A 25,847-nucleotide genomic window follows, 5' to 3' on the forward strand; every position below is an offset into this window, starting at 1 on the left:
GGCTCTTACTTGAAAACTCTCGTTCAAATTTTGTAGGTGTCCTGTTAGATGTCCTGCTTGGGAATACGATGCAATGACGTGTGACAGGACTGAGGCCAGACCCCAAAGCCGTGGGATTTTCTGAACCTCGATCCAGAAAATCTCAGCCTGGTAACTCTGCTCTCCATTTCTGTCCCCACTTTGGGGATAACAGGCTGTCAACTAAAACCCAGTCACTCTGGTCCTGCAAAGCAGGGAGTGTTTGACTTCAACAGTATCTGGGGCTGAGGGTACGTTTTCAGAGCCCCATTTTTTGTGAAATTCGTGGTGAGAAACTGAAAGTCCACACTCAATCACCTACCATCTCTCTGTGGTTGGGATAGTACGTCTGCTCAATGAGTGGGAACTTTTCTCCTCCCAGAGTCTTGTAGATGGCCACCAGCTGTGCAAACTGCAAAGGAAAAGCAAATGTTTCAGCTCATCTTGCAAGCTTCTGGAACAGGCAGACAAAATATCAATCGAGCACTCAGATAGTTACTGACTACTTGATCTGTTGTGCGCCCTGTACAAAGTATTCTGAGGATGCAAAAGGTATGTGCAATCCCTAGTCTCAGAACATTTGTTTCAGCTAGGGAAGCAGGAGAGAGCAAGTTTGCATTCACACAATAGCGTCTCAATTTTAAATATTTCATTCAACCCTTACATCAAATTGATAAAGTAGGTACTTGATTATCTTCACTTCATTAGTCCCAGAGGGGGTAGGAAACTTGCCTAAAATTACCCAGCTACTGGGATTGAAATGGGGGTCTCTAAACCCTAAACACCTATACCTGCAAGTGATATTGCTAGGTGTTGAAGTGAGGAAGATTGGGCCAAGTCTTGGAAGTTCCCAAGCCAGGCAGTCAGCCTTACCCCATAGGTGTCTCTGAGGTCATCAGGGTGTTGGGGATGAAAGATCTTTGGCAAATATCTACCAGCTCAGTGCACCCCACTCTCATATTTTGTAAGTAAAGACACGGAGGTCCATAGAGGTCAGTCACCCAAGGTCACACAGTTGAGTGACCCCTTTGTTTCTGCTGCCTCACACAGCCTCCTTGCAGGCTGCACCAAGGCTACTATCTGCCCACAGGAGACACACAGGACTTCACTGCTCAGTCCAACTCATACACACCCCTCCCTGTGCTAGAAGCAGGGTGATCCAGCCTCTTCTCTCTAGTGCTACTTGGCTTCAGTCACACTCTACGTCACCAGTATCTGAAACTGCTGGAAGAACAGTTGCCAGGTCAAACCTGCCTTCTACTTGTCAAGAAAGGAAAGTTAGAACCATTTTTCAAAACTTCAAGTCCTATTCCCCCATCGGGGTGCTGGCACATGAGCCAAGACATGAGAAGGAAGTTAATAAAAGCTCAACAGTGGGGTCTTCGGATTCTCCTTCTCCCTCTAACTTGATTGGTTCCTCAGGCCATGGTATCTCCTCTCTTGGTCTCATTTTGCAAACATATAACACGCCCTGTTGTGCCCATGGCCCACCATATATAAGATGAAGGGATTGAATTTGATCAATTCTTCAAACTTTTTTACCACAAAGAACATCCTGTGTGGTACCTCCTCCTTACTCCATTATCAGGCTAGAGTGTGAGTCATCATCTTTGGTGTAAAGAGAGAATCTTGCTCTTGCTTTTTAAAATTCTGGGGAACATTGTAATTTCTGGTTCACTCTGTTAGTGACACAGACTTGGTGTCTGTAGATCCCCCGGGCCACTGCCAGGACTAGAAGTGTCACTCATAGGTTCTAAAGCTCTGATGATTCTATTACTGAAAGAGATGCTTAGCGAGTTCCCAGACTGGCCACCTCAGTTTGCAGGTGAGGAGATGGGGCTGGAGAAGAGCAGCGGCGGAGGCTCACAGAAGCCTGGGGGCAGGGATGTGCCAGGTCTCCCCTGCCTGTGTGTCTCTACTGCAGTGCTGGCTCTCTTCAGCTTGCCTTGATTCTTGAGACCAACCCCTCACAACTCTTCTGCATTCCCTGGTTCTCTCATCCCCTGACCTGACATTTAAGTCCCACCTGCCCACCTGGCCAGACTCCTGTCCTGCCTCTGTATACCTGCTTGCGCTCCCAAGGCTTTCCAGGCAGCGGATGCCAACTCTGCTTCACAACCTCTGTCCTGCTGCAGCCCACGCTCTGGCGTGGCACCAAGGCATGTGAGGCTCTATGTTCCCAGCAGGTGGGAGAGTTACACAGACACCACTCAGATGCCAGGAAGGCCCACGGCCGACTCCTCAGGCCCTGGGACAGCCAAGACGAAAATGGCAGCCAGTTCCCAGGCACTAGTTGAGTTCCCTGGAGCCTAGCCCATCCTCCCACGCCCTATCTCCAACAGTCCCTGTCTGCTCAAGGTCCTGGGCTTGGCATCTAACCCCTGCCTCCTTGGAAATTTAGATTGTCACAAGCACACGGTTACCAAATAAACAAATGTAACCTCTAATAAGGGCTATTTCCTCTGTGCATAGACAAAAGAATGGTTCTGGGAGCTGGGGTTGGCATTTGGCAATGACTAGAAAGATAACGTTTACTATAATCACTTATCCAGTGAATCAGAAAGACTTCTTGGAGGATGGGATTTCTAGATCCATTTGAATTTAATATGTTATCTTTTTTCTGGAAATAAAACGCTTTTGTTCAACACTAGCAATTATGGCTAAAAACAAAAGAAACAACCTAGAAAGGGTGATAGAAATTCAGACAAATTTGCAGCAATAAAAGAACAAGAGGTAGCGTCGCTTTTCCTGGCATTCCACTCTCACTGGGCCACTTCTGTTTCCAAAGTCCCACGGTGCCTGGCTGACCAACGAGACAGCAGATGTGCTGTCCAGAGCAGCAGGCAGAGTCTTCCCGCTCCGCAGAGGCCTCCCCTCACACCCAAAGCAGCCTTGCTTGGCACAGTTTAGAAAACATGACCAGAGTGGTCACATCAGAGCTACCCTGACCACAGAGTCACCAAACTTGCCTACTCCCATGACAGGCAGAGAACAAAACATAAAATGCCCCGGTGTGGCAGATGCTTAGTGAAAATGAACGGAGAACTTGGTGGTGTCTGGCCAGGAAGCCCTGCTGTCCTCACGCAACGTCAGCTGCGATGGCTGGGATTTGAATGGGCGAGAGTGTGAACCCTCTCCAGATCCCAGATCCTGGATCCCAGCAGCAGTGAAGCCCGAGGCACAGGCTCTCTTTCTGGCCCTCCCCTCTCTGGCCTCTGGTACAGTTTTGGAACTTTAAGCAGTGGGCTAGTTGTTTAATGAGATCCCAAATACTCAGGGACTTTGTAACAAACAGGCTGGCAATGTGGAAGCAGGTGCTATTGCTATCCGCAGTCTGCAGACCAAGAAATAGGAAATATAGTGAGGGGGCTGATTAATGAAACACCCAGAAAAGGCTGCCACTAGCAGACTCACCCTGGTGACCAGGAGGGGACCAGATCCTAAAAGGTATGGACTGGGAGAACTAGGGCACATTAGCGCTGGGGAAGGTCTTGTGACTAAGGAGGAGGAGAAGGGGTGGGGGAGTCTGCAAAGCAGCCTAGTAGAGGCCTCGTAGGTGCTTTGTGATTCACAGCACACGCCAATCCACATTTTCAGCCTGTTTCTGCAAACCTCTAGGATTCTAGATGGGAGAAGTCTGGAGAAGGGGAGTTGGGGACTCAGCACCCCTCCTCAGCGACTGCAGCACCCGGCTCCTAGACTCCTTGCTCTTGGTCTTTCCCTTATGCTGTACCATCCCCCTTGTTTCCAAGAGAACAGAAAAACCTTCCTTTCAGAAGTGAGGGAAAAAAGATCCTGAGATGATATGTCCATTTGGTTGAAAACAATAACAAAGCTCCCCTCCAGCCGTCGGATTAGGGAGAGGCTGGGGGAACTTCACACCCAACCCCAGAGCCTCGACAGTGGGCCATCCAGAGAGAGATGACTGAAGTTCCATTTCTGAACAAGAAGGAGAGGATGTGATTGGGGGCAGGTGCTGCCTTCCGAGGGGCCAGCTTGGAGTAGCAGCACTGAGAGAGTGGGTGCCCTCCACCCTAGGGGGTGCTAGATGCCCTGGTGCATCGGAGGTCAGGGCTGCTCCTGGCCAAGGGAGAGAGCACCAGACCAGCTCCCTCATGTTGTGCCCCACTTACATGAGAGGTGACCTAGAGAGATCTGCCCTGTAACTCTGGCAAGTTACTTACCTCCTTCTGGGTCTCATTTCTCTGTAAAAAGTGATAATAATAGTATCTTTCTTGTAAGGTGACTGGGAGGATTAAATGAAGCCAATGTAGAGATTCTCAGTGCCAGCATGATGCTGTGTGGGGTGTGATTTGCTGCTCTCCATTCATTTTCACACCTCCATCATGAAGGGGTGAGTGCCGATAACTTCCAGGGCACTTCCCCTGATGACTGCCTGGCTTGCATGTCTGTGGGCAGACTGCTGAGACACTGGTAGAAGTCTGTCACCCACGAAGAGATGCCAGTAGTTAGGCCACTCAGTGACAAAAAGTATTTGAATTGTGGCATATATGGCTAAGAGCAGAGCCTTCCGACCTGCAAGGTTTTCTCCTCAGAGTTTCTGTGTGTCTTGGCCTCGAGGCCCAAGTCTGCTCTGCAGCCATGGTGGCCAGGCCAGGATATGTGATAACAGTGTATTTTGAGAGTCTCCACCCCTACCCCAGGGCTTGCCGGAGGTACCTCCTGAGCATCTAGAGCACCCTCATCCTTCCTAGGGGGGCAGGGAGCACAGACCTCCATCACTTACCACCCAGGGCTTGTCGCAGAAGTTGTAAATGGACTCCAGGGAGTTGATGCTGGGGAGGCCAGCATACTGCATGCCAATGATGAGGTGGCGGAAGTCCTCGTTCTCCGCCATGCCGAACGCATGCTGCCGGATGAGCACAAAGTCAGGCCGGAAAGACCTGGCGAGAACACAGAGGCCAGTCTGACGTCAGGCAGTACCTCCAGTCATAGACCTCTTGTCTCCCATCTCCAAAGTCCCAGGTAGAGAAGTGGTCTCTGTGACCACTGGCCCAAGCTCCTCGATTCATTATTACAAGGCACATCTCACGGGAGACTCAAGGAATAGGTTCCTGCAATTCCCTTGTTGCTCTGGGGTAAGCAGTGCCTTTTCCTAGGTACAAATGCCCGGGGAGGTGGCATGGGAGGGAGGCCAAACACTTTTAGATCATTGCATCTCAAGTGAACAAGCATTTTCCCTGATCCCACGGGGAGGGTGAGAGCTGAAGCTTCCGGTGGCTCCAGCTGGTATGCCCAGCAGCCTATGAAGACAGTATACCTGGCTGACTTCACCGCCCTGCCACAGAGACCCCTGTCCCTACTCCCTAAAGCAGCTGCTTACAGCAGGCCGTGGCTTCATGAGGGCCCAAAAGAGCAAGGGTCCAGGCTGATGGAGCCCAGGCGCCAACCTCCCGGTGCGATCCTTCCCAACCAGACGTGAGGGCGGGGTGCGTGTATTTTTCGAATAACTGAGGTTGAGCAATGGCTACAGGAAGCCCTGGGAGTACAGAATGTTCCCGTGCAAGGGATGGCTCCCTGTGTTTCACCTCTAGCCAGCAAAGCTGGGAGCCTCAGCTGCTGCACAGGACCAGGCCCCATGCCTGGCCCTGGCATCCAGGAAGCCCCACCTTCTCAAAGGCTCCATCCTGTGGCGGCCTCCACCCTCAAGGCCCAGCAGTTTCAAAGCAGGTAACATGGCCTACCTGGTTCTCTGCCCAGGCACATCCCACCCTGGCTCAGAGATCAATCTTAAAAGCAGCTGTGGAAGGAGTGCTCCTGGGTCACTCAGGGACTGAGCGCAGAGTCTGCTGGCGCTGCTCTGCCCTCCTGTGCCCCGTGCTGGTGAACTGGCTCCGGCCAAGCTGAAGCCTTCCATCCCAGTTACTGAAACTAAGCTCTAGACTGGTCAGCTCCTGAGTTCCCACACTGCCACTGGAAGGGCCTGTGTCTCTGCCACCCCCTCCAGTGCCCTGCTGTGTGCACTGCCACCACCTCCACCTGCAGCAGGAAGGCCCTGAGCCCACCCCCCACCTGGGCAGACAAAAATGCTCTTCTGTCCTCCCCTCAGTCTCCAGCAGGACGAGCACGTTTCCTGTTGTGATCGCTCAGACTTGGGACCTTTCCTGGCACAGGCCCAGGACCTGCAGGACACTGAGGCTCTCTGGGTGAGGGTGCCTTCCTCTAGCACTTCCCCCCGGCACCCCGCCATGGAGCTCTGCACACCACACACTTGACTTCAAAACCGCTTCCGAGGGCCAGATGGTGACTCTGGCGAAGTGACCCCAGGACTCACCGGACCACCCTGGTGCCGTTCCGGAGCACCTGCATATCCACGGCGTAGGTCCCGTCAGCGTGGGCGACCAGGTTGAGCTCTGAAAATTCCGCCTGGAAAACAACGGCAGGGCATCAGACATTGTTATGTTTAGATTTTTTTAAACCACAAACAAGCAAATAAAGCGACTGTAGGGGAATAAGCCCACAGTCCCAATTTGGCCACGACCCCCCAACTGCAGTGGTGGCATCCCCCTCAACAAACATGTAGTTTGTGTTGTCACAGGCTGACCGCGCCTAATTCTCAGAACTCTGTTAGGCAGGAGGGACAGAGGTAATTATTCCCACGGACCAAGCAGAAAAGCGCTGCAGAGCAAGCCTACTGCTTGCAGAGACCAGGGCCAGCCCGGCCCCAGGGCGCAGCGCTGCATCCCACTAGCCATGCACTGACAGCGGAGTAAGACCGTGCTTTTCCTGCTTCACATTAAAGCACTTGGTTCTAATTTGGATGACTGAGTTTTTTCCCCGTTCTGTCCCCAAGGAGCTATATAGAACATTAAGCAAGATACTTGTCTCTCTCAGGAGAGGGGGACAGTTTCCTCTATAAAATGTTTATAAAATGGGAATGATTTGGTCGACCATGCCGAAGTAACAAGTTGCTTGAAGAGCTGTATGCGATACTGGTGAAGAGGACTCAAGTCACAGCACGCGGTGTACAGAGTGGGGCTTCTATCGTGACACACAGAACGCACGCACTGCCTAACTGGGACGGCCTCCTCGCCACCCAGACGGACCTAATCTCTACTTAGGAAGCAAAAGCCAGAGGGAAATTAAAGAGGGGAGAGGGCCTCTCAGGATGCCGCACTAGAGCCACATGGTGTTCTTCTGCAGGTTTCCTCTGAAGTGCAGCCTCGGGCCCTGAGGAGGACACACACCTGATGCCAGATGTGCCTGCCTAGGAGCACATTGGCACCTACAGCAGGGAGGTGTTGCCCGTGTCCTAGGAAGACATTCTTCTCAGCCTGGGAGAGCCCAAGGAGCCCTGTGGCTCACCTCTCTGCAGACACCAGAATCGGGAGAAGTCAAGGAAAGCTGCTACCTGCAGGCTCAGGTCCACACACTGGCTGGGACGTGGACACCATACTGCACAGAACTAGATGGTGCTCTCTGGGCCAGCAAGAGGGAACTGGGTTTCAGGCTGATTACCTGTTCCACTTTGATATCATAATCTCCAAGGACTTTTTTGCCACGGAAGCTCTTGGCCCTGAAGAAAAAACAAACCCACATGAATTAGTTTTGTGCCACTGTTGGAACTGAGAAATTCACTTGCACAAAGAAAAGGCTGACAGCAGCCAGAACCCCAAAAGGAGGGCCAAGATCCTCTCTCTGCTACCAGGTCACTGAGAGCCGAGTCAGTGGTCTCCACCTCCCTTGACAAAATAATCCAAAGCGCTTTCTCCACAGGTCTGGCGATTTCACAACGTCCCAAAGAAACATAGAAGCAGGAATGTCCTCACTGTTCACTCCTGTGAGGACAAAGCCAGCCCCACTCTTCTCCACAGCACCTTTCTCTTCCCCGTCCTGCTTTCACTCTGATTTTTTCTAGTTAGCTTCTACCCTTGGGATCTTTAGTTTTTAAAGAAGCTCTCATCGTTTTATCTTTTCATGCCCATACTTCCACAAAGGATCTGGGTCAATTAATAACTTAAAAAGCAAGCAGGACCTACAAAACAAGGATTAAAGGATGATGGATGAGCATTAACTCTGCCAGGAAAGTGGGGGGGGGGATAGGTGCTGAGAAAAAGTGACTACAATTGGACAAAAACCTGGCTGCATTTCTGAGCTGCCAAGAAAATGAGAGACCTCAAGAAACTCAAGAAAATGAGTTCATGCAGAACGCACATCCCCGCTGCTGGCACCGGGAGGACCCTGCATCAGTGCACCAGGGCTTGCCCACCCCAGGGAGTGCTCCGTCCTTATGCCGACACTTCTCTCTATTCCCACTCTGCCCTTAACCTCATACCCTCGTGTGATCTTCTTACCATGTAGGCTGATTCTCCATTTGTAAAAAGGCCCTTTCCAGACCAGACCTGTTAGGTAAGGCTGCCTGTCCAACACCTGAAACCTCAACTTAGCACACTTCACAGAGGTTTCTGAAAAGTCCCTCTCCAAAATGAAGGGCTGCCCCAACATTTACCAGGTGTCGTGATTCAGGACTTGTGTGTCAGGTGCTTTCAAGAACTTCTCACTTAGTCCTCATCACAACTTACAAGGCAGGGAGACATACGAGGGGAAGACACGGAGGAAAACAGTGGCAGTCAGGGCCACACAGCCAGGCCTCACACCAGGCCTGGGCCCCGGCCCCGGCCCCAGCGCCAGCAGGTGCAGGCTGCCTCCCTCTGCCGATTCACATCCCATCTCTGCTCCCCCTGGCAGAAAGTGACTTGCCACGTGCGTGGTGTTACCTGCTTGTTTTTTTCCTGCCCTTTTTTTTGGCCCCATTTCCCTTCTTCCGCTCTTAAGGAACTTGATGTTGTGAGCACTCATCCCACTACAATTACTTCCTACCCCGGTTCCTGAGAACTGCCCAGGATGAGGCCAGGCCATTTCCTTTCCTCTTGGGGTTCTGGAACAGTCTGTTCTAGGAAATTGTCATTTGGCCTATCCAAGTCCCTGGCCACCTTCAAGTCGTCCCAGAGGCACTCAGCCATCCTGGAGCTCCTCACTGAGTCCACCCCCACCTCCGCCCCACTTCCTCGCTGGCTCATCAGCTGGCTTCCAGCACCTTGCTCAGCATTCAGGGCTCAGCCAGCCCCTCAGCAAGGGGCCTGAGGCACAAGCCACCATGTGGCCACTGCCCCTCACATCTGGGTTTAAATACCAGTCCCACGAGGCACTGCCTCTGCTGCCGGGGCCTGGATACCGCAGGTCTACAGCCACAGTACAGAGGAGGTGGAGGGAAGGACCCTGAGTGCCCCTCTTCTGGTGGTGAGGGGTATCTACCCCAGCTTCTGATACTTCCTCCCATCTTCCTGTCTCAACATAGTTTCCCCTGAGGTGAATTGCTTTTTCAAAGCACATCCCCTGCCGTATTTGCTCGAACTATGTCAAACTGTTATCAGCAGATGGGGAAACTGAGGCCCGGAGTCACTGAATACTGGGCCAAATAACAGAAAGGTTCAGAGGCGTTACGCTTAGACATAAGAATGAAGAGTTTAGAACTGGTTGCCTACATGCTGCTGGGTTTTTATTAACTAAATCATTTGTTTTATGGGTTGAAAACACTGATCTTGAAACCTATTTATAAATTCCAGCTGGGTTTACCTGCCATTTCCTGTACCTGCCTATTGACCAAGTTGGCCAATGACAAGCGTTTTCAGGCCTCTCCCCACCCCCACCTCTTAAGTATCTTAATGCCTTTTCCATAAGGTAATTTGTCCTGTTGGAAATCTCAGTCTGTGTTTCCTGCTCGGGTCACTGACCCCTCTTGGCTGAGCCTCAATCTTATGGAAAAGGAGACAGGATGGCAAGCAGATGGACATTCTCAGGAGAATGAGCACATCCTCCCGGCTCCAGGCCCTGAGAAGTTTGGTTCCAGGTGTTTTCATGAAAAATGTTGTGACTTGTAAGCAAGCGGCAGAGGAGCCTCCCTGAGCGAGGAGAGCCCTGTGGGGAAGCAGCGTGTGGGAACTCAGAGCACGGGCCTGGAGGCGCGTCAGGCTCCGATCCAAGCTGAGCCCTGCTCTCTCCTGCCTGTGCCACTGAGGCAAGTGGCTTAAAGACCATCTCAGTGGTTGCTGTCAGCACAGACTGATGGCGCTCTTTCTTTCTAATACCCACACTAACTTCCACTTGAAGATCACACAAGTAACCTGTATTTAGTGGCCAACATTTATGTTTCCAGTTTTGAGGTTATTCCTCAACAGTGCAACAACGACTTACATTTAAGAATATATCCACAGGGTAAATATTTTCCCAGCTCTACTGAGGTAAGAGTTTGAATAAAATTTATAAAATTATGATCTATTTAATGATGATTTAATATACATGTGTATGCTTTGTGAAAATGGAGTACCATAGTCAGGTTTGTTAACACACCCATCACCTCACATAGTTACCTTTTGTGGGGGGAGTGAGGAGGGAAGAATGCTAAAGATCTATTTGCAAATATCAAGTCTACTTTACAGTATCACTAAAACAGTTACCATGTTGTACTTTAGAGGGATGAATAATTTATTGCAGAATTGCTGGTGGAAGTAATAAACACAGTTAAGTTTTTAACGAGTTGTCACACTGTTTGCCAGTCAAGGGGGAACAAATCCTATCACTCTTCCCAGTGATGGAAATTTGGGAAAGTTACTTCTCCCTTATTCCCTGGCTCATCCTCTCCGTCCCCTTGTAGACACTGGGCACACAGAAGGTGCTGAGAAGGGCTTCTCACTGGCAGACTTGTCAAATCAACCCAGTTCACCCCCTTGTGTTCAATCCCAAACAGAACCCAATGTGTACATCCTTGAAGCACAGACTAAAAATATCTATGGTGCCTGTGTTGTCAATTTCCCCCTATTGTAATATTGCTTAATAAGCCTAGCAGCTGAGGAGCATCTGAGCTTAATGGCTTCCAGCTTCCTTGATGGACTGGGCAATGAACCATCTCCCCTTATTGCTAAAATGAGTAGAGATTTCTGGATTTAACTCTTCTTCCTCAAGGCAATGAATATTCTTCTCAACTCCCAACCACCTGCCCCCTTAGGCTTTTGAGACTGAGTAGCAAGATTTCAGAAACTTTTCTGCTCATGCCGCCTCTAAACTTGACCCTACCTAGGCGGCCCTGCTACCTGCCCTCTGATTTATGCATGAGATTAAGGAGGAAGGTCTAGAAGTAAAAGCCAGAGAAGCTGAGTGCAGCTGCTTGCTTAGTTGTGTGGTTTTGAGCAAGTACCTGCCTTTCTGAGCCTAAGTGTCCTTGTGTACACAACAGGGCTAGTAACTATTTTAATAATAATAGCTAACATTCCTGTGCACTAACTAGTCTTCTAAATGTTCCATCTCATTGAATAATGCCTGACTCACAGGCTGTTGTGATGACCTAATGATACCAGATGAGATTAGTTGCTTTGAAATGCTTTTAAAGCCTTGAATACCACGCAGACAAAATATACTGTTAGAAAAATACCATGAACACAGATGCAACCCGGTGTGACTGCAGTTCTGCTGTTACCATGGCAACCCTGGCTTCTCATCTGCATATTTGTCATATGTGTTATCTGCTCATGACATCTGTCATAGCAGCTCATCTGGTATCATCACCCCAATTCACGTTCTCTGTGCTCTCCTGCTCCGACCTCACTAGCTCATGTATGATGCTTCAGAGCAAGGATCACCCCAGAGGAAAGCCCTGGGCTCTCCAGAACATCTTGAATTTTAAACATCGATTATGTCCTATTGTCAGACTACAGAGTCTATATCTCTAAGTTTCAACCTCCTTCACTGAGCTGTGTCCTTGGTAAGGTCACAGTCAGGGTCCACAGGTCAGGCTGCACCAACGTGGATAACCAGAGAAGGCCACCTAAGGACTGCATGTACTGTGTCTGGTGTACAGGCTGCCCATGTGTCTCCTCAAAAGTGCACATGCCAGGGTGTAGATTCTTCCCTCATTGCAGAGATCTTCCTCTTTCTCCCTCCATATGGAATGACAGGACAGACAAATCCAGACTTTCAATCCTCTCTAGATGACTGAGGCTTGAACAAGAGTCAAAAATCAAAATCTCCAGTTAGAAGATGAACGTGCTAACTGCGTTTGCAAGCTCCTGAAGGCATTTAGAGAACAGAGGATTTGCTTAGACCTTATCAGCATCTAGGAAATACTAGCACTGAGCCAGACACTATGTTTCTGGTTTCTGTTGCATCTTTTTTCTTTCTTTCAGCCAAGCACCTCAAGGTTTCAACAAGTGAGAAAATACACTAGAAAAAGTAGATAATTTCCATTTCCCAACCTACATACAAAGGGTAAAATCTGATCTGTGGGTCTTGGAGAAAGTTTGTGAGCTCCTGCTGCCACCCACTGGCAAGATGTGTTAGTACAGCCATGCTGTGGCTCCAGCTCACACCCACCACTTGGCCAGCTGAACCACTCAAGTTCACTGGCCAGGATATCCCACCAGGTGTTTGCAGCTCAGTAAACCATGCCCAAAAAGGAGTCGTTTTTTCCCTAAAAATTGTGCACCCATATATCCCAAGCCTGATGGTTGGCTTTTTGCGATTTATAGAAAGGCTGTGCTTTATCAGCAAATTTAGTAACAATGGCGAGCAGCCAGTGGTAAAAATGCATACAGGTGCCAAGAAGAGAAAGGACAATCTAGGAAAAAAAAAAAAAAACAGATAACCATGTGGGTAATTGGTGAGGTCCCTTTCAACGCTTAAGATTAACAACTAGGATTCACATTCCTACCTTTCCATCTTTTCCTTTAAAAATAAAGCAAACAACTAAATCAACAGCAATAACAGAAGTTTCTGATGGCTCAGACAGCCCTTCAGGAATACCACAGTCAGTGGAGACAGGACATAAATAAAAGATTGGAACGTGGGGCACAAGCTGTAGCAGGAGACCAAGCAAGGTGCTGTGGGGAGCAGCTCTCTCTGCCTGCACGTCTGGGAAGGCTCCAAAGAGGGAGCTGAGTTTTAAAGCAGGAATTGTTCACAGAAGGAGGAAGAAGCGGAACTGAAAGGTGAGCCCAAAGGCACAGAAACCAGGCAAGCACAGAGCAGAGCCAGTGGGCTGACCGGCTGACCAACTGCCCGCAGCTGTGGGCTGGGTGGGGAAGCCTGGAGCAGGGAAGAGAAGGGGCTTCCCATGTCAGGCTGAGTGGTTGGGAGATTTTTAAACACCCTTTATTGTGGAAAATTCTGTCCTCAGCTGTTGCCAACAGTTTGCCAGTCTTCCAACAATCACCCTCATTTGTTGGGACAATTGAGTATTTTTGTACAAATTCCAAACACCATGCCATTTTTCCTGTAAAATTTTAAGTACTATTTCTAACTGGTAAGGTTTAAAAGGCTTTTATTTTCTTGTGAATGTATATACACATATCTGTCACTTTGAACCATTCAATTCAGTGGCATTAAGCACACACATGATGTATGACTTTTACTCTGTGGTCACTAAGCAGTAACTGCCCTGCCCCAGCCCCAGTCCCTGGCTCCCCTACTCTACTTTATTTCTATGAATTTGTCTATTCTGGGGAGATGACATTTTAATAGTTCATGTATTGCTTGAAAGTTAGTAGTACTTTAAAACATCTTTACTGAGTCTGTTACTCAAGCTGGCCCAGACACTGCCAGAGGCTTTAAGTACAGAAGTAATGAGACCACAGGTTGCAGCCGGGTCAGGATAGCCGGCCACGCGTGTGACAACTTTATACACCCCTGGGTGATTTTCTTAATATAAACTATGAGACCACTTTATCTAGAAGGCGGAGGAGACAGGAGGGAAGGGATCAGAAACCTGGGTCATCTGATGCTGCTGCAGGATCTGCTGTTTTACTGGCACACAACAAAGCAGCACCCAGGGCACAGACCTCATCTAGCTGACTGATGAATCTGAATTTGACTGACTAGGTCTGGAGGCTACCTGGAAATGACAGTGGCATTAACAAACAGGACTTGCTGAAGCGACAGAGGTACAGGACACCTACTACTACAGTTGTTCTGGTGCCAGATACAAACAAGATCCAAAATGGTCAAGGGGTTCTTAACTCAAATTTTAGACTTGTTACCTAACTCAGGAACTATTTTACAAGTTCGACCACCTCCTCACTGCTCCCTTTAAAATCAAGATACCTAAGGCTCGTTTACCTGAACCTCATCCTCCTTTGCAACCAGGAAACAGTGACATGATGCTTCAGTAAAGCATGATAAATTATGAGATCACAATGGGCTTATCATGGAGAAATTTCTATCATGGATAATTGGTTTAGGAATAAGAAACAAAGAACAGGGAAGGTATGAGTGCTTTTCTGGGTAATATGATCTTCTGTGGCTGGTCCTTGATATTATTAATTCAGTGATTAAGTTGTTAAATGTTCAGCAACTAAGGCACTTGTCAGATAGGAAGCAAACTGGGTGGTGTCTTAGTTAACATTCATAAAGGATCTGGAAGAAAACACATGGGAAAGTGGCCCAGTCTGCAGATAGCATTCAGGCTCTTCCAGGGATTAAAATGCCAAACTGATTAAGGATAAACTCAAAGAAGATGTGCACGTGGGCAGGAAAGTGGCAGAGGAGTTTTAATGTGACTAAGTGTAAGAAAACATATTCAAGGAAAATAATCCCATCAGAGGGCCATGTGGTGAAGGAACCTGCAGTGACAGAAAACTGTTTCCTTGAGACATCAGCCCCAGAAGATGTCAGCCAAAAGAAAGCAAGGAAGTAAAAGGTGTAAATGCTGGTTATCGCCAGAAAGTTCGCTGGAAACCCGCCGTGAAGGGCTGCTCACACGGCCCTCCTCTCCTGCATGTGCCACAGTCCTGCTTTCAGGCTTGTGAAAGAGCGTGTCCAAGTGCATGTGAATGTACCACACACACAAGACACGCATCCAAACACACAAGATGGCCAGGGAACGACAAGACAAAACAAAAGAGTTTAGGAAAGACTGAACTTAGGAGTCTCGTCCCCTCCATAAAGATAAAGATCCAAAGGACCCAGGGTGAAGGAGGAGGGAAAGAACACAGAGAGACAATGTGCGTCATTCACCCCGGGTGACCCACGTCATCTCACAGTGCATTGGCCTCACAGGAACGCCCCTTCCGTAATTACTGGGTGTGAAGGAAAATGAGATGCTTAGATCAAGCCCTCACTTTCAGAGGGAGCAGTGAGAAGGTGGCATTCCTGATGATTGAGAGTTCTTTAGTTGCAGAACATGCCCTGTTCATTTTTGTGTTCCCAGTGGCTGTCCACTGGCTGGCACATAGATGCTCAGAAAATGTCCATGGAGCTATGGATTTGAATGAAGTTAATATCAGAGAGGTCAGCCAGACTCATGCTGATGTTGAGGCTTGAGGCAACCAAACAGTCCTGCGGAGTTATATCACTCCCTCGCCTGGTCCACAGGGGGGCCTCGACAGCCTTCTGTGGCAGATGAGACCCCCTCAAGAAAAATGGCAATCTCCAAGCCCTGAAAAATGACTAATTTCTAAGTAAACACCCCAGCTGTGACTTCAGTTGGGAACTGCAAATCACTCTTTCTGAGCAGATTTTCTGAAGATCTCTATTTTGGAGAATAATTAAATGATGCAGTATCACAAGATAACAAAATTATCAAATACAGAAAATTTTTAAAAAGGAAGAACCCTGTCACTCAGGAGAACACATGATGGGAAGATTAGAAGCATTTGTCTGTGATTATAGTGGAGCTACAGAACAGAAGGCTCTGGAGTCACGGGACAGATTCTCTTTCCATGACCAGCTTATAAAATTAAATCAAGCTGATTCAATATTGGAGAAAAGTGGGTCAGTTATAAAGTTTGCTTTGGAGAGCACCAAGAAATATAATTTTATGAAGATAAGGAATTATTTTCTGCCAGATAAACAGGGTTCCTGCATTGGCCAGTCTCCAGTGTAGGGTCACAAATCAGTAGCAGTCTATGAGACATCTTCTATGATCCAACTCCATCCTGCTCCCTCTCTCCCTCCTTCAAGACTGCTGCAGAAGTTTCATGTGAATTAGAAAAAGGCCCCCTTCCCCTGGATGGATGCATCTTGGGACCCTTCAGCCTCCATAAATGTGTGAGCCCACTGCTCATAATAAACCCCTTTGGGCTGTTCTAACAAATGCCATAGATTGGGTAGCCTAAACGACATTCATTGCTCATGGTTCTAGAGGCTGGGGAGACTAGATCAAGGTGTAGACATACTCAGTTGCTCAGGAGAACCCTTTTCCTAGCTTATACACAGCAACTTTCTTGCTGTGTTCTCACTTGGTAGGGAGAGAAGCTTCCAACAATTCTAAAGGGCTGAATCCCATCATGGGGGCACATCCCTCATGACCTAATGTAAACCTACTCACCTCCAAAGGCCCCACCTCCAAATACCAATACACTGTATGGAAGAGCTTCAGTACAGGGATTCTGGGGCTTGGGGAGAAACACATTTATCTCACACCAACATCCCTAATAAAGATACCTGCTCACCTGTAACTTGAGGAAATGAGGAACCACACATAACACATAAAGTGGCATCACACAAGAATACACAATTCTGTATGCTCATCAAATGCCCACACTACTAGCCATTTACATCTTTCTCAGGCAGACACTCCCTGAATCAAAAGGAAGGAAGAAAAGTACCTTTTTCATCAGCAGCACAGAAACAAATCATTTAAAGCAACTCAGAAATGCTTCATCCTAACCAGTCACTGAGTGGTAGAGCACACAAGGGAGCCTGGATTTACTACCAAAACTTGAGTTCTTGACTGCTCTGTGTCTTCATCTATAAGACAGGTATAGAAACTTTCTCTAAAGTTTGTTGTACTTAACAATGTCTCTGCCTTTCAAGCCCTAACATAACCATCTCTTTTCCTGCTGGATCCATTCCTTTCTCCCCCAGCCCCCAGATCCTTCACTGCACATCTGACTTCTCACTGTTGGAGTCTCAGCTGACACGACTTCCTCAGCGATGTTTTCTGCCCCAGCTCTCCTACAACATCTGATATGGGTTAAGTTACCAATGTTGTTTTTTGAATGATTAGATGAGCATGTAGATCCCTTGTGTAGCACCCATGCACATATTTTAGACCCTTTTTTCCCCTTTTTCTGTGAAAAAACCACTGGGTTAAACTACATGTCTGCATGAATCCTTCAAAATGGTGAGCATTTCAACAAAATGGATTCATTGTTTGAATGCTGATCAAGCATCTACAAATATAGCCAGAAATGTGGTCATTTATTCCAGTGTGCGATGAGCTCACTCACCCTCCATCTTAATGTTCTATTTTAGGTATAAATCAACAGGCCACTTATTGAAGCATTCACAGATTTTACTCTTGTAAGAAACATTAAAGCACAATATTCCCTAAAGCAGGAAAATGATGCTTGGAGTCTTACTTATTTTACATGTGAAACAATAGAGGCCTAGAAAGGAAATACTTGACTAGTTCAAGGCCAAACACTTAGCTAGAGGCAGGCCACATTCTCTTTCTAGTCATGTTGCCTCCTGGAGCAAGAAAGGTTCCTCTCCCCAGAACTGGAGGTGACTGGAATCCAACAGAGACCCCCTGAGGAAAACGTAGAGTGTGGAAAGTGAGGACTGGGTTTCTAGGCAAAATGAAACCAAGTATGACAAAGAATATAAAGAGCTGAACATTATGAAGGCATAGGATGTTTTCTTTATTTTATCCCTTTGCGGATGTACTGATTCTGTTTGTGATACTGCATCACCAGGACATGTTCATTACAGCAAATTGCTAGAAGGAAATAAGAAACGAGCTTTCCCCTCATTCATTCACAAAGGAGACCTGGCCCTCTTTTCCCAGTCCAAGTCAAACTGCCATGACTGGTATTATCAGCCTACTCACCACCATGGCTCAGAGAACATCCTTGTACCTCAAGGCAAAACAACACTTTGGATTTCCAAATCCAAACCCAGGTGGCACATTCCATTCTACAATTTCCCAACTGGCACCAAGTCAGAGGAGATAATATTTACCAGAATAGGCACTAACAACTGAATTTTGGCAGGCTGGGAGAACTGGCACTGTCCTGGCAGAGCATGCCATGAGCTCCCAAATGCACCCAAGTTTAGCCACATGAAGCCATACATGTTCTGAATGGAAGACAGGACTCAGATGCGAGCCTCTCCTCTTTATAGGCCAAGGGACTAAGGCTTAAAGAGGAAAGAGACCTGAAGTCAGGAGCAAGAACCCTGTGCAAACACTGCTATTTTCTCAACCCAATGCTCTTCTCATTACACCAAGTTTAACCTAAAGTGGATCTGAATGAAAGCTTGCACCATAGTATAGAAGGACCAAGTTACAGGGGCTCTCCCTGTCACTGGACCTGCCTAGCCTGTTAGCCAGCCACAAAGACCCCCTGAAAATGCTTGGCCTGAAAGAGTGGTCTTAAAATTGACTCAAACTGACTTACCTAACAGCCCAGTTTATTTTCTCCTCAGTGCTTGCACATACTCCTTTGAAAAAGAGTCTATTTTACAATGAAATATACTCTATAAACCTTTACAAGTGTAATTCTCTTCCAACAAAGATTCATTAGAGCAGGTACCTCTTTGTCCAGCAAGACAATGGGTGGGGAATTAGCAGAAGGAAAGACCATAGTCCTGGCTCAGCGCTGACACAAGGAAGACTAGCAATCTTCCAGTATTAACAGAAGTACAACAGATATTTATCCCAGAGTCCAAATACCAGACTTCTATTAACTATAGTAAACTTAGTAATAGTTCATATTAAATACTTATTGTGCTTGTTCTACAGTTCATGCAGTCAAATCTTATCTCCCAATCTTACAGATAAGATAGCTAAGGCAGAGAAAGATTAACTTGTTTAAAGTCAGACAAGGACTGAGCTGTAGATAAAGGGTATGGAACCATGCAAACTGACCCCAGAGCAGATCCTATTAGCCACCTCACACTACTTCTAAAATACAGACATCTTCAAAAGAGAACTTTAAAAGATTTTTTTAAAAGTAATCACAATTTACTAATACTTTCCTAAAACATTCACTTTTATGCATTCTTTTCAATTTTATATTTTAAATACAATTGTGTATTAAAAAGCAACTGAGTATCTGTTACCACTTTAAATAAAATGGTGCTTCCTAAGAAGTATGACTTTTGTAATAAAAACACAGCTTTTAAAATGGGTATTTACATATGTCAGTGCTTCTAATACCATTGGGGCCTTTCTGGATCGTCATCAACCATTACCTACTAAGTTTCTTCTGTTTTCCTATGGTGGCTTTGTAGAGAAAAACCTTTTCTTCACCAGGCTTCTAAATAACTCTCCAGCTCTTGAAATTTATGCTTTCAGTTTCTTTGCAACTAAGGCCTATATACTTGAAAATTCCTTTCTTTATCACACCTTACATGATAAAACACGCCTTTAAATTCCTTGTGCTCAAATGGGATCTGTTGTTTAACGGACATAGAAATTTATTTTTCCAGATGACAAGAGGTTTATCAGCAATGTGAATATGCTTAAAACTGCTGAACTGTACTCTGAGAAAAGGAGAAAGATTCATACTGGATAGTGTTGCTTATATATGTAATAATAGAGAAGAGTCTATAAAGAGTCAGATAAAGCCAAAGTAAAAACAAAGCCTAGGAATATGACTAGAATAGAAGAGGAGAGGGAGGGAGGAAAGGAAATGGGGATGGGTACAATGGGCCATGGTGGAGGACAATGGTGTCTAGGTGGTGGGTGTGGTGTGGCGACATAACTCTGAGGGGTGAGCCTGCATCTCTAAATCACATAAAATGTTGTCAACCACTGTGATTTAAAGTAAAATCAAATTATATAAATATTCCAATAAACTAAGAAAAATGGTTTGAGGTGGTCACTCTTATATGTGTATTCATAACTAAAAATAAAAAATTCTTATGCTCTTTTAGAGCTTGGATGCTTAAACTTCAAGGAATTGTTAACATAAGGCAGATAAAGTGCCCAGCATTCTACATTTTCTGTTGTGCCATGTTAAGGAAAAGATACATTCTGATAATATGGTGAATGGGATAATCCTACTAAACAGTCAGCAGGATCTCAAAATGTGAAAAAGGGTATTTTAAGCAAAGAAATGACTTAAACAAAACTCTGGCAGTATACAAGTGTAATTCCCAAGCTCTCCTAGGCTGGGGTGCAGTTAATTACATGCATGTGGCAGAAAGGAAGTGACAGGTCAGGGACAGGCAAGAAGGTGGCTTCCTAGCTGCCAAATAGCAGGAGGGGACCCTGAAGGCCTGCTAAGCCCAGTAATGTGGAATTTGGGGCGTGATAACACAGAAACCTTGACAGTGGTTTCTTGAAGAGTGGTTTCTTGTGAATTTCCTGGGTTCCAGATTCTGTGCTTTGAGGATTTTCCCAAGATAAAGCTGAAAGCCCAAAGCCAAAATAGTTTCCCACATTGTGTGGAAAATCCAGGTTTCAGGCCATGTTCCCTGAGAGGTTTAGTGACTTGACGCAATACCTCTATTGCTCATGTGCAGGAAACTCAGAACTAGGCCATCAAATCCCAGCTCACACCTTGATGAAGGTCTACTCTGAAAGATTCATTACAGGCAATCATCAGAGAAATTGCTGTGTTTCAGGATTTTCATTTCTTAAATTTTCAGACAGCTGATTTTTTAATCGAGGCCAAAATTTGCCATTCTGAAGTGTGCTGCTGTGTTGTGGCTTAGCACACGTAAGTCAGCCTGTTCTTGTCTCTTCCATGTCTTTCTCCCAGGACCAGTGAGTGAGCTCCTGAAGGCTTACGGCTGCCCAGCCCCCCATTCTCTTCACTGTCTCAGTTCAAAGCCTTTACTCCATTTATGTATTAGAACCTGACAACTAGAACTTAATAAAATTCTTGTGGACTGTTCAGACAAAACTGAGGAGACCGAGCAAAGTAGCAAGTATGAGAAGTTGGATAGAGCTGCTCTTTCATGCAGTGTGACTTTCTCTTAGCAAACGACCACCCAGGGAAATGTGATCTCAGGTAAATGCAAATCTGTTCATTCATTTGAAGTTATGGGTTTTAATCAGATGTTTCATGGCAAGCCTTAATGTGGAAAAAATAAACTTAGCAGTAATCCTCAAGCAGCTATACATAATTCTCCAAATTTATGTTTTGTCTAAATAAAGATTTTAAAGGTGCATAAATATTTAAAGGATGATAAAACAAATACCTGTTTGTCCATCACCCAGTTTTGTCAAATCTTAATACTTTTTCTACATTTTCTTCAGATTTTTTAATAAAAGAAATACAGCATTAAAATACACTGCTGTAATGTCTTGTACCAATCCTATTCCCCAAGCCCTCCCAGCAATAACTTCTGAATTACTGTTTTTTCATTTCTTTGTACACATTTATATAGTCTTACTACATGTGACTGTGTCCATAAGCTATGTAAAGTACTCCTTTGCTAGCTTTGGGTTTTACATAAGTAGGGTTGTTCTCTATTTGCCTGTAAACTGCCTTTTTCCACTCAGCTATAATTCTGACAGACTATTCATGAGAATACATAAAACTCAAGCTCATTTGTTTCACTGGGTTTGGCTATATCACCAGTTATTTACCTATTCCCCCCAATGATGAGCACAAAGGTTATTATGTTTGTTATTATAAATTATGCAAAGTTAACCTTTCTTTTATTGAGTCATTCATGCAACTCTTTTCCTTTTAATTGTCTAGAAATGACAGGTTATTTCTATCCTTTGTGTACTTATCCTAAACTTTTTTAAAAAACAAGCAATATATCAAATATAAATTTAGTCAGTAGTTCTACTGTCTTCCTAAACTTTAGTATGCTTTATTTAAGACTGGCCATTTTCTTTTTATTTTTCTCCCATAACATAATTATTATGGCCTACTATTTTAATTTTACCTTGTTTCTACACTCCCCAAATTAGTCATTGTCTTTGTTGTTATTCTATATAACTTTTCTATTGTTTTGTTATATATCTATTGACCTTTACCGATTTCTCTGCTCACAATTGCTTTTTCATGTCACTACTTTCCTTTGAATTAATTTCCCGCTTTTTAAAGAACATTCATTTTTAGAATATTTCTGAGATAAAGACTTAATGGTTTCATCTGTATAAAACTGTTCCTATTTCATCCTTAGTCTTGAATAAAGGTTACTTAGTCTTGAATAAAGGTTACTGGGTAGCAAACTCTAAACTGAATGGGTTTTATCCCCCTCCTAGCTTATAAGGCTATGATTCCTGGATTTACTTTGACCCTCAGTTTAATTGTAATTCCTTGTACAGTATCTCCTTTATCTTTCGATACTCTTTTTTTTAACCTGATCCATTTTTCAAGAAAAATGAAGGATACAGAACTCAGGAGAGGCAGTAGAGGGAAGAAGAGAGGCCTAGGCGAGGCAGCTTGGTTGGCAAGCCCAGACCCTCTGGTGTCCCTGAGGTGTATGCCTGCTACTTACCACACTAGCAGCTCCGGATACTCTTCGGCTCTACTTCTTGTTTTGCCATTATGCAGTTTCACTTCAATGTGCCCAGATGTGGTTTTTGTCTCACTTTATCCTTTGGAACTCAACGTGCTCCTGAATCGAGGTATTTCATCAATTGTGGAAAACGTTCAACCATTACCTCTGAGTATTTCCTCTTTTCCATCTTCTCTGCTCTCTCCTAGAACTATTAATGAACATATATTGGGTTTCTTCTACCCTCCGTATTTCTTAAGACTGCTGTCCTACTTTTCTTCTGTCTCTTTAAGAGGCATCATAGATCTTTTTCTTTTTTTTTTTCCCACGCAACTCCCCCAGTTTTAAACTTTAATGACAATAATTTTTATTTCTATTTGTCTTACCTGCCTTTTATTATTGATGGTATCTAGTCCTATCTTCATGTTTTTAATTATTTTATGCCCTAATTTTCCTTTAAGTTTTACTTTTGGGAGTTTTCTTTTTGGAATAGAAGGACTGGAGTGCAGGCCAGAGGTGTAGGGAGTGAAAAGAGAATATTCAGAGACAGAATGAGGAGGAGAACAGGCTAGTTTACTGAAATACACTGCTAAGGAACATCACAGGTGAGATAGGAGAGGTTCACTGAGCCATATGTGGGTTTTCTTCCTGTCCCCCCTTGCCAGGGATCAAACCCCAGCCATAATGGTAACAGCGTTGAGACTTAACACTGAGGCTAGCAGGAAGGCCTGCCCTTAATTACTTTAACATATTATTTTTATAAATCTTCTTATTATCTTATAGTTTTGGACCTATGGTCATCTCCTGCTAAGCTCCCAAGGCACATTGGATGTGCATACTCTGGATGTTAATTAATGAATCTGTAGGACCTCAGACAACACCGTATGAATCCAAACTCCAAACACAATTTTAGACAGAACTATGGTTTTGAAATCTCAGAGGCATTTTTCCTATTCAGACCATAGGCAAAGACGGACATTCTTGTGTCCTTATGTTAGTAAGATTTAATGCCTATCTCATGAAGACTCAAGCCTTCGTCTCTTCCTTTGGGGTAGGTATTAAAATGCAAGGCCCTGAACACTGTCTAGTGGTGGAGTCAGAGACCAACAGATAAAACAGTGTGTTAAGTACAAAGCTAGCGATAAGTCTATTCTGTGCTGGGAGCCACCTTGGCCCAGCTGGGAGGAGAAGGCCACCCTGGAAGATGAAATGCCTTCCTAACTTTAAATAGACTTGGCCAGGCACGTCTAGTAAAAAGCAAGGGTTTCTGGGCAAATGGGCAGCATCCGCTGAGGCATGAAGTGAGAACAGTGCGGTGTGTGTGCAGCTGCTACACCCCGACCTGGGGCGGGGATGATGCAGGTGGGGCTGAGTACCAGAGCAGGAGAAACCGCCCAAGGCTTCCCGACAACAGTTGCACTGAATCCTGATCTGGAAAGGCGGGCTGTGTTTCACTAGCTGAGGATGAGGAGGAAGGGGGCACAGAGGATCTAGGAGGACACAGAAGATGCATCAGGGGACTCTGAAAGCCAGAGCAGAGACTGCAGCACAGACTCGCAGGATCGGAGACTCCCGGAGCAGAGCTCAGTAGCGTCTCCTCTGGAGCGGCTAGTAGCCTGTGAGAAGCAGGAGGTAATGAGGAAACTGTGGTCATAAACACCTACCGCCTCCAAGGGCTTGGAAGGCCCTGAGAGACACACCTGGCGTGGCATTCGGCTCCTCTAGGAGACACGGCCAGACTAGCCAAGGGACAGGAAACATCTGTGCCATGGTGACCTGCCTGAATCCGCTCTCCCCTCTCCTCCTTGGCACCAGGGAGACTGGGAACAGAACAAAGGCTGAGGCAAGCCCTGGCCTGGGTTCTAGAGAAAAACAATAACAAGAGGGGGCCAACCTGATTTACTGGAGGGCGGGGGGAGTGGACCCTGTCAGATCTCATCAAGGCGAGTAAAATAAAAGAGGCATTGTTGCTGCTCTCTCCCCTTGGGAAATGAGGCTCTCTGCAGGAAAGTGTGGTTGAGACAGCTTTGACCTGGAAAGGCATCCTGGGTTTAGGTCCAGATCCTGCCAGGAGCCTGCTGTGAGGATTAGGCAAGCTGCCTCACCTCTCTAGGGCTCTATCTCCCCTCTGTATTGTGAGGTTGGACTAGACCTGTGGTTCTCAAATCTGGTTCTGTGAAGCCCTGGATTATCTCTGGGGCCTGCCAATCCCATTTCAACCAAAGCAACATTTTGGTTTTTGTTTTTTTACCAGTTTTACACATGGTTTCCACCTAAAGCTTTGTTTGGAAAAAAGTTCAGCCACTTAAAAAAAAATGTAAAGACCTCTGAACATGAACCTCTAAGGTCTCTTCCAATATCACTTTCGTAATAGGTTGCTGCAAGGGAGCGCCCACCTTGGATCAAATGGCAGTGGGATTGCAAAACAAGGCAAAGGAAAGGTCCGGGCCCAGAGAACAAAGGCAGGTGCAAGGCGAGAAGGAGAGGAAGCAAGATGAAGGCAAGTAGAAGGGTCAAGCCTAGAAGAGCCAAAGGATTTCCTGGCATGCGTAGAATCAGACAACCTGAAAACTGACTGCAGAAAAACCTTCTGGAAAGAACTTTGACTATTTCTAAAATTCTGACTATTTGCTGTCTTGCAAATAATTATAACCACAAATTACAAGGGGTCGTCTGTGGGCTGGGCCAGCTGTGTCATAAAAACTATTGCTAAAGGGCCCTCCCTGGTGGCGCAGTGGGTTGAAGCACAGCACTGAGAAGCTAAAGCCACTTCAGCATGAGTTCAATCCCCACCCCGGAGGTTGGAGGTCGCCGACAAGGCGCGGCAGACCTTTCCTGACCCGCCAACTGCTCCCCTCAGCAGTATACTTGGTTGATCTACCTGTTCGGGTGAAGCCTCTCACCACCCCCGCACCTCTGGCCTGCACCCCAGATCTGTATGCATAAATAAATAAATCTTTTTTTAAAAAAAATCCCTAATTTTAAGGCCAGAAATCTGATGAAAAAGTTTTTCATTTCTTTCTTTCCAGAGCACAGGAAGATTCAGAATTTTGCTGCCTAGAGGCTATGGGATCATTACTGTTAGACTTTGATTTATCTAGGCCACCTCCAAAAAGAGCTACCAGTGGAGCCTCACGAACCACCAAGAAGCTCAGTCTGTCTGCACTGTCATTAACCCTCTGATCTTGACGCCTGACTCATTCAGGGTCCTGAACACCTTGGCTGAGATTGTGTAGTTAAAAGGACAGACATACTACCCCCATCCCACCCAAGGTGAAGTAACAACCTCAATTCAATTAATTATTTTTAAAAATACTGCAAATCTATTTAAAGCTAGAAGGTACTGTTCTAGGAGATGGCACACGGGGATGAGCAAATCCAGACCCTGAGCTTAGGCAGTAAACAATGAT

The 25,847-nt window shown here is 46.0% G+C and overlaps 1 protein-coding gene across 1 annotated transcript in view; it reads right to left on the reverse strand.

Moving 5' to 3' along the window:
- Positions 1-25,847, reverse strand: part of SYN2 (synapsin II) — a gene marked incomplete at its 5' end in the record, with an annotated part of 111,755 nt that overhangs the window by 34,687 nt on the left and 51,221 nt on the right. Inside the window, 4 exons of the mRNA XM_004692370.2 lie at positions 341-430; positions 4,766-4,922; positions 6,314-6,405; positions 7,498-7,555. Coding sequence (XP_004692427.2) covers positions 341-430; positions 4,766-4,922; positions 6,314-6,405; positions 7,498-7,555 — 397 coding nt within the window. The remainder of the gene's footprint in view (positions 1-340; positions 431-4,765; positions 4,923-6,313; positions 6,406-7,497; positions 7,556-25,847) is intronic.

Source organism: Condylura cristata, unplaced genomic scaffold (genome assembly GCF_000260355.1).
Source record: "Condylura cristata isolate star-nosed mole 26May11 unplaced genomic scaffold, ConCri1.0 scaffold00033, whole genome shotgun sequence".
Classification (NCBI taxonomy): domain Eukaryota; kingdom Metazoa; phylum Chordata; class Mammalia; order Eulipotyphla; family Talpidae; genus Condylura; species Condylura cristata.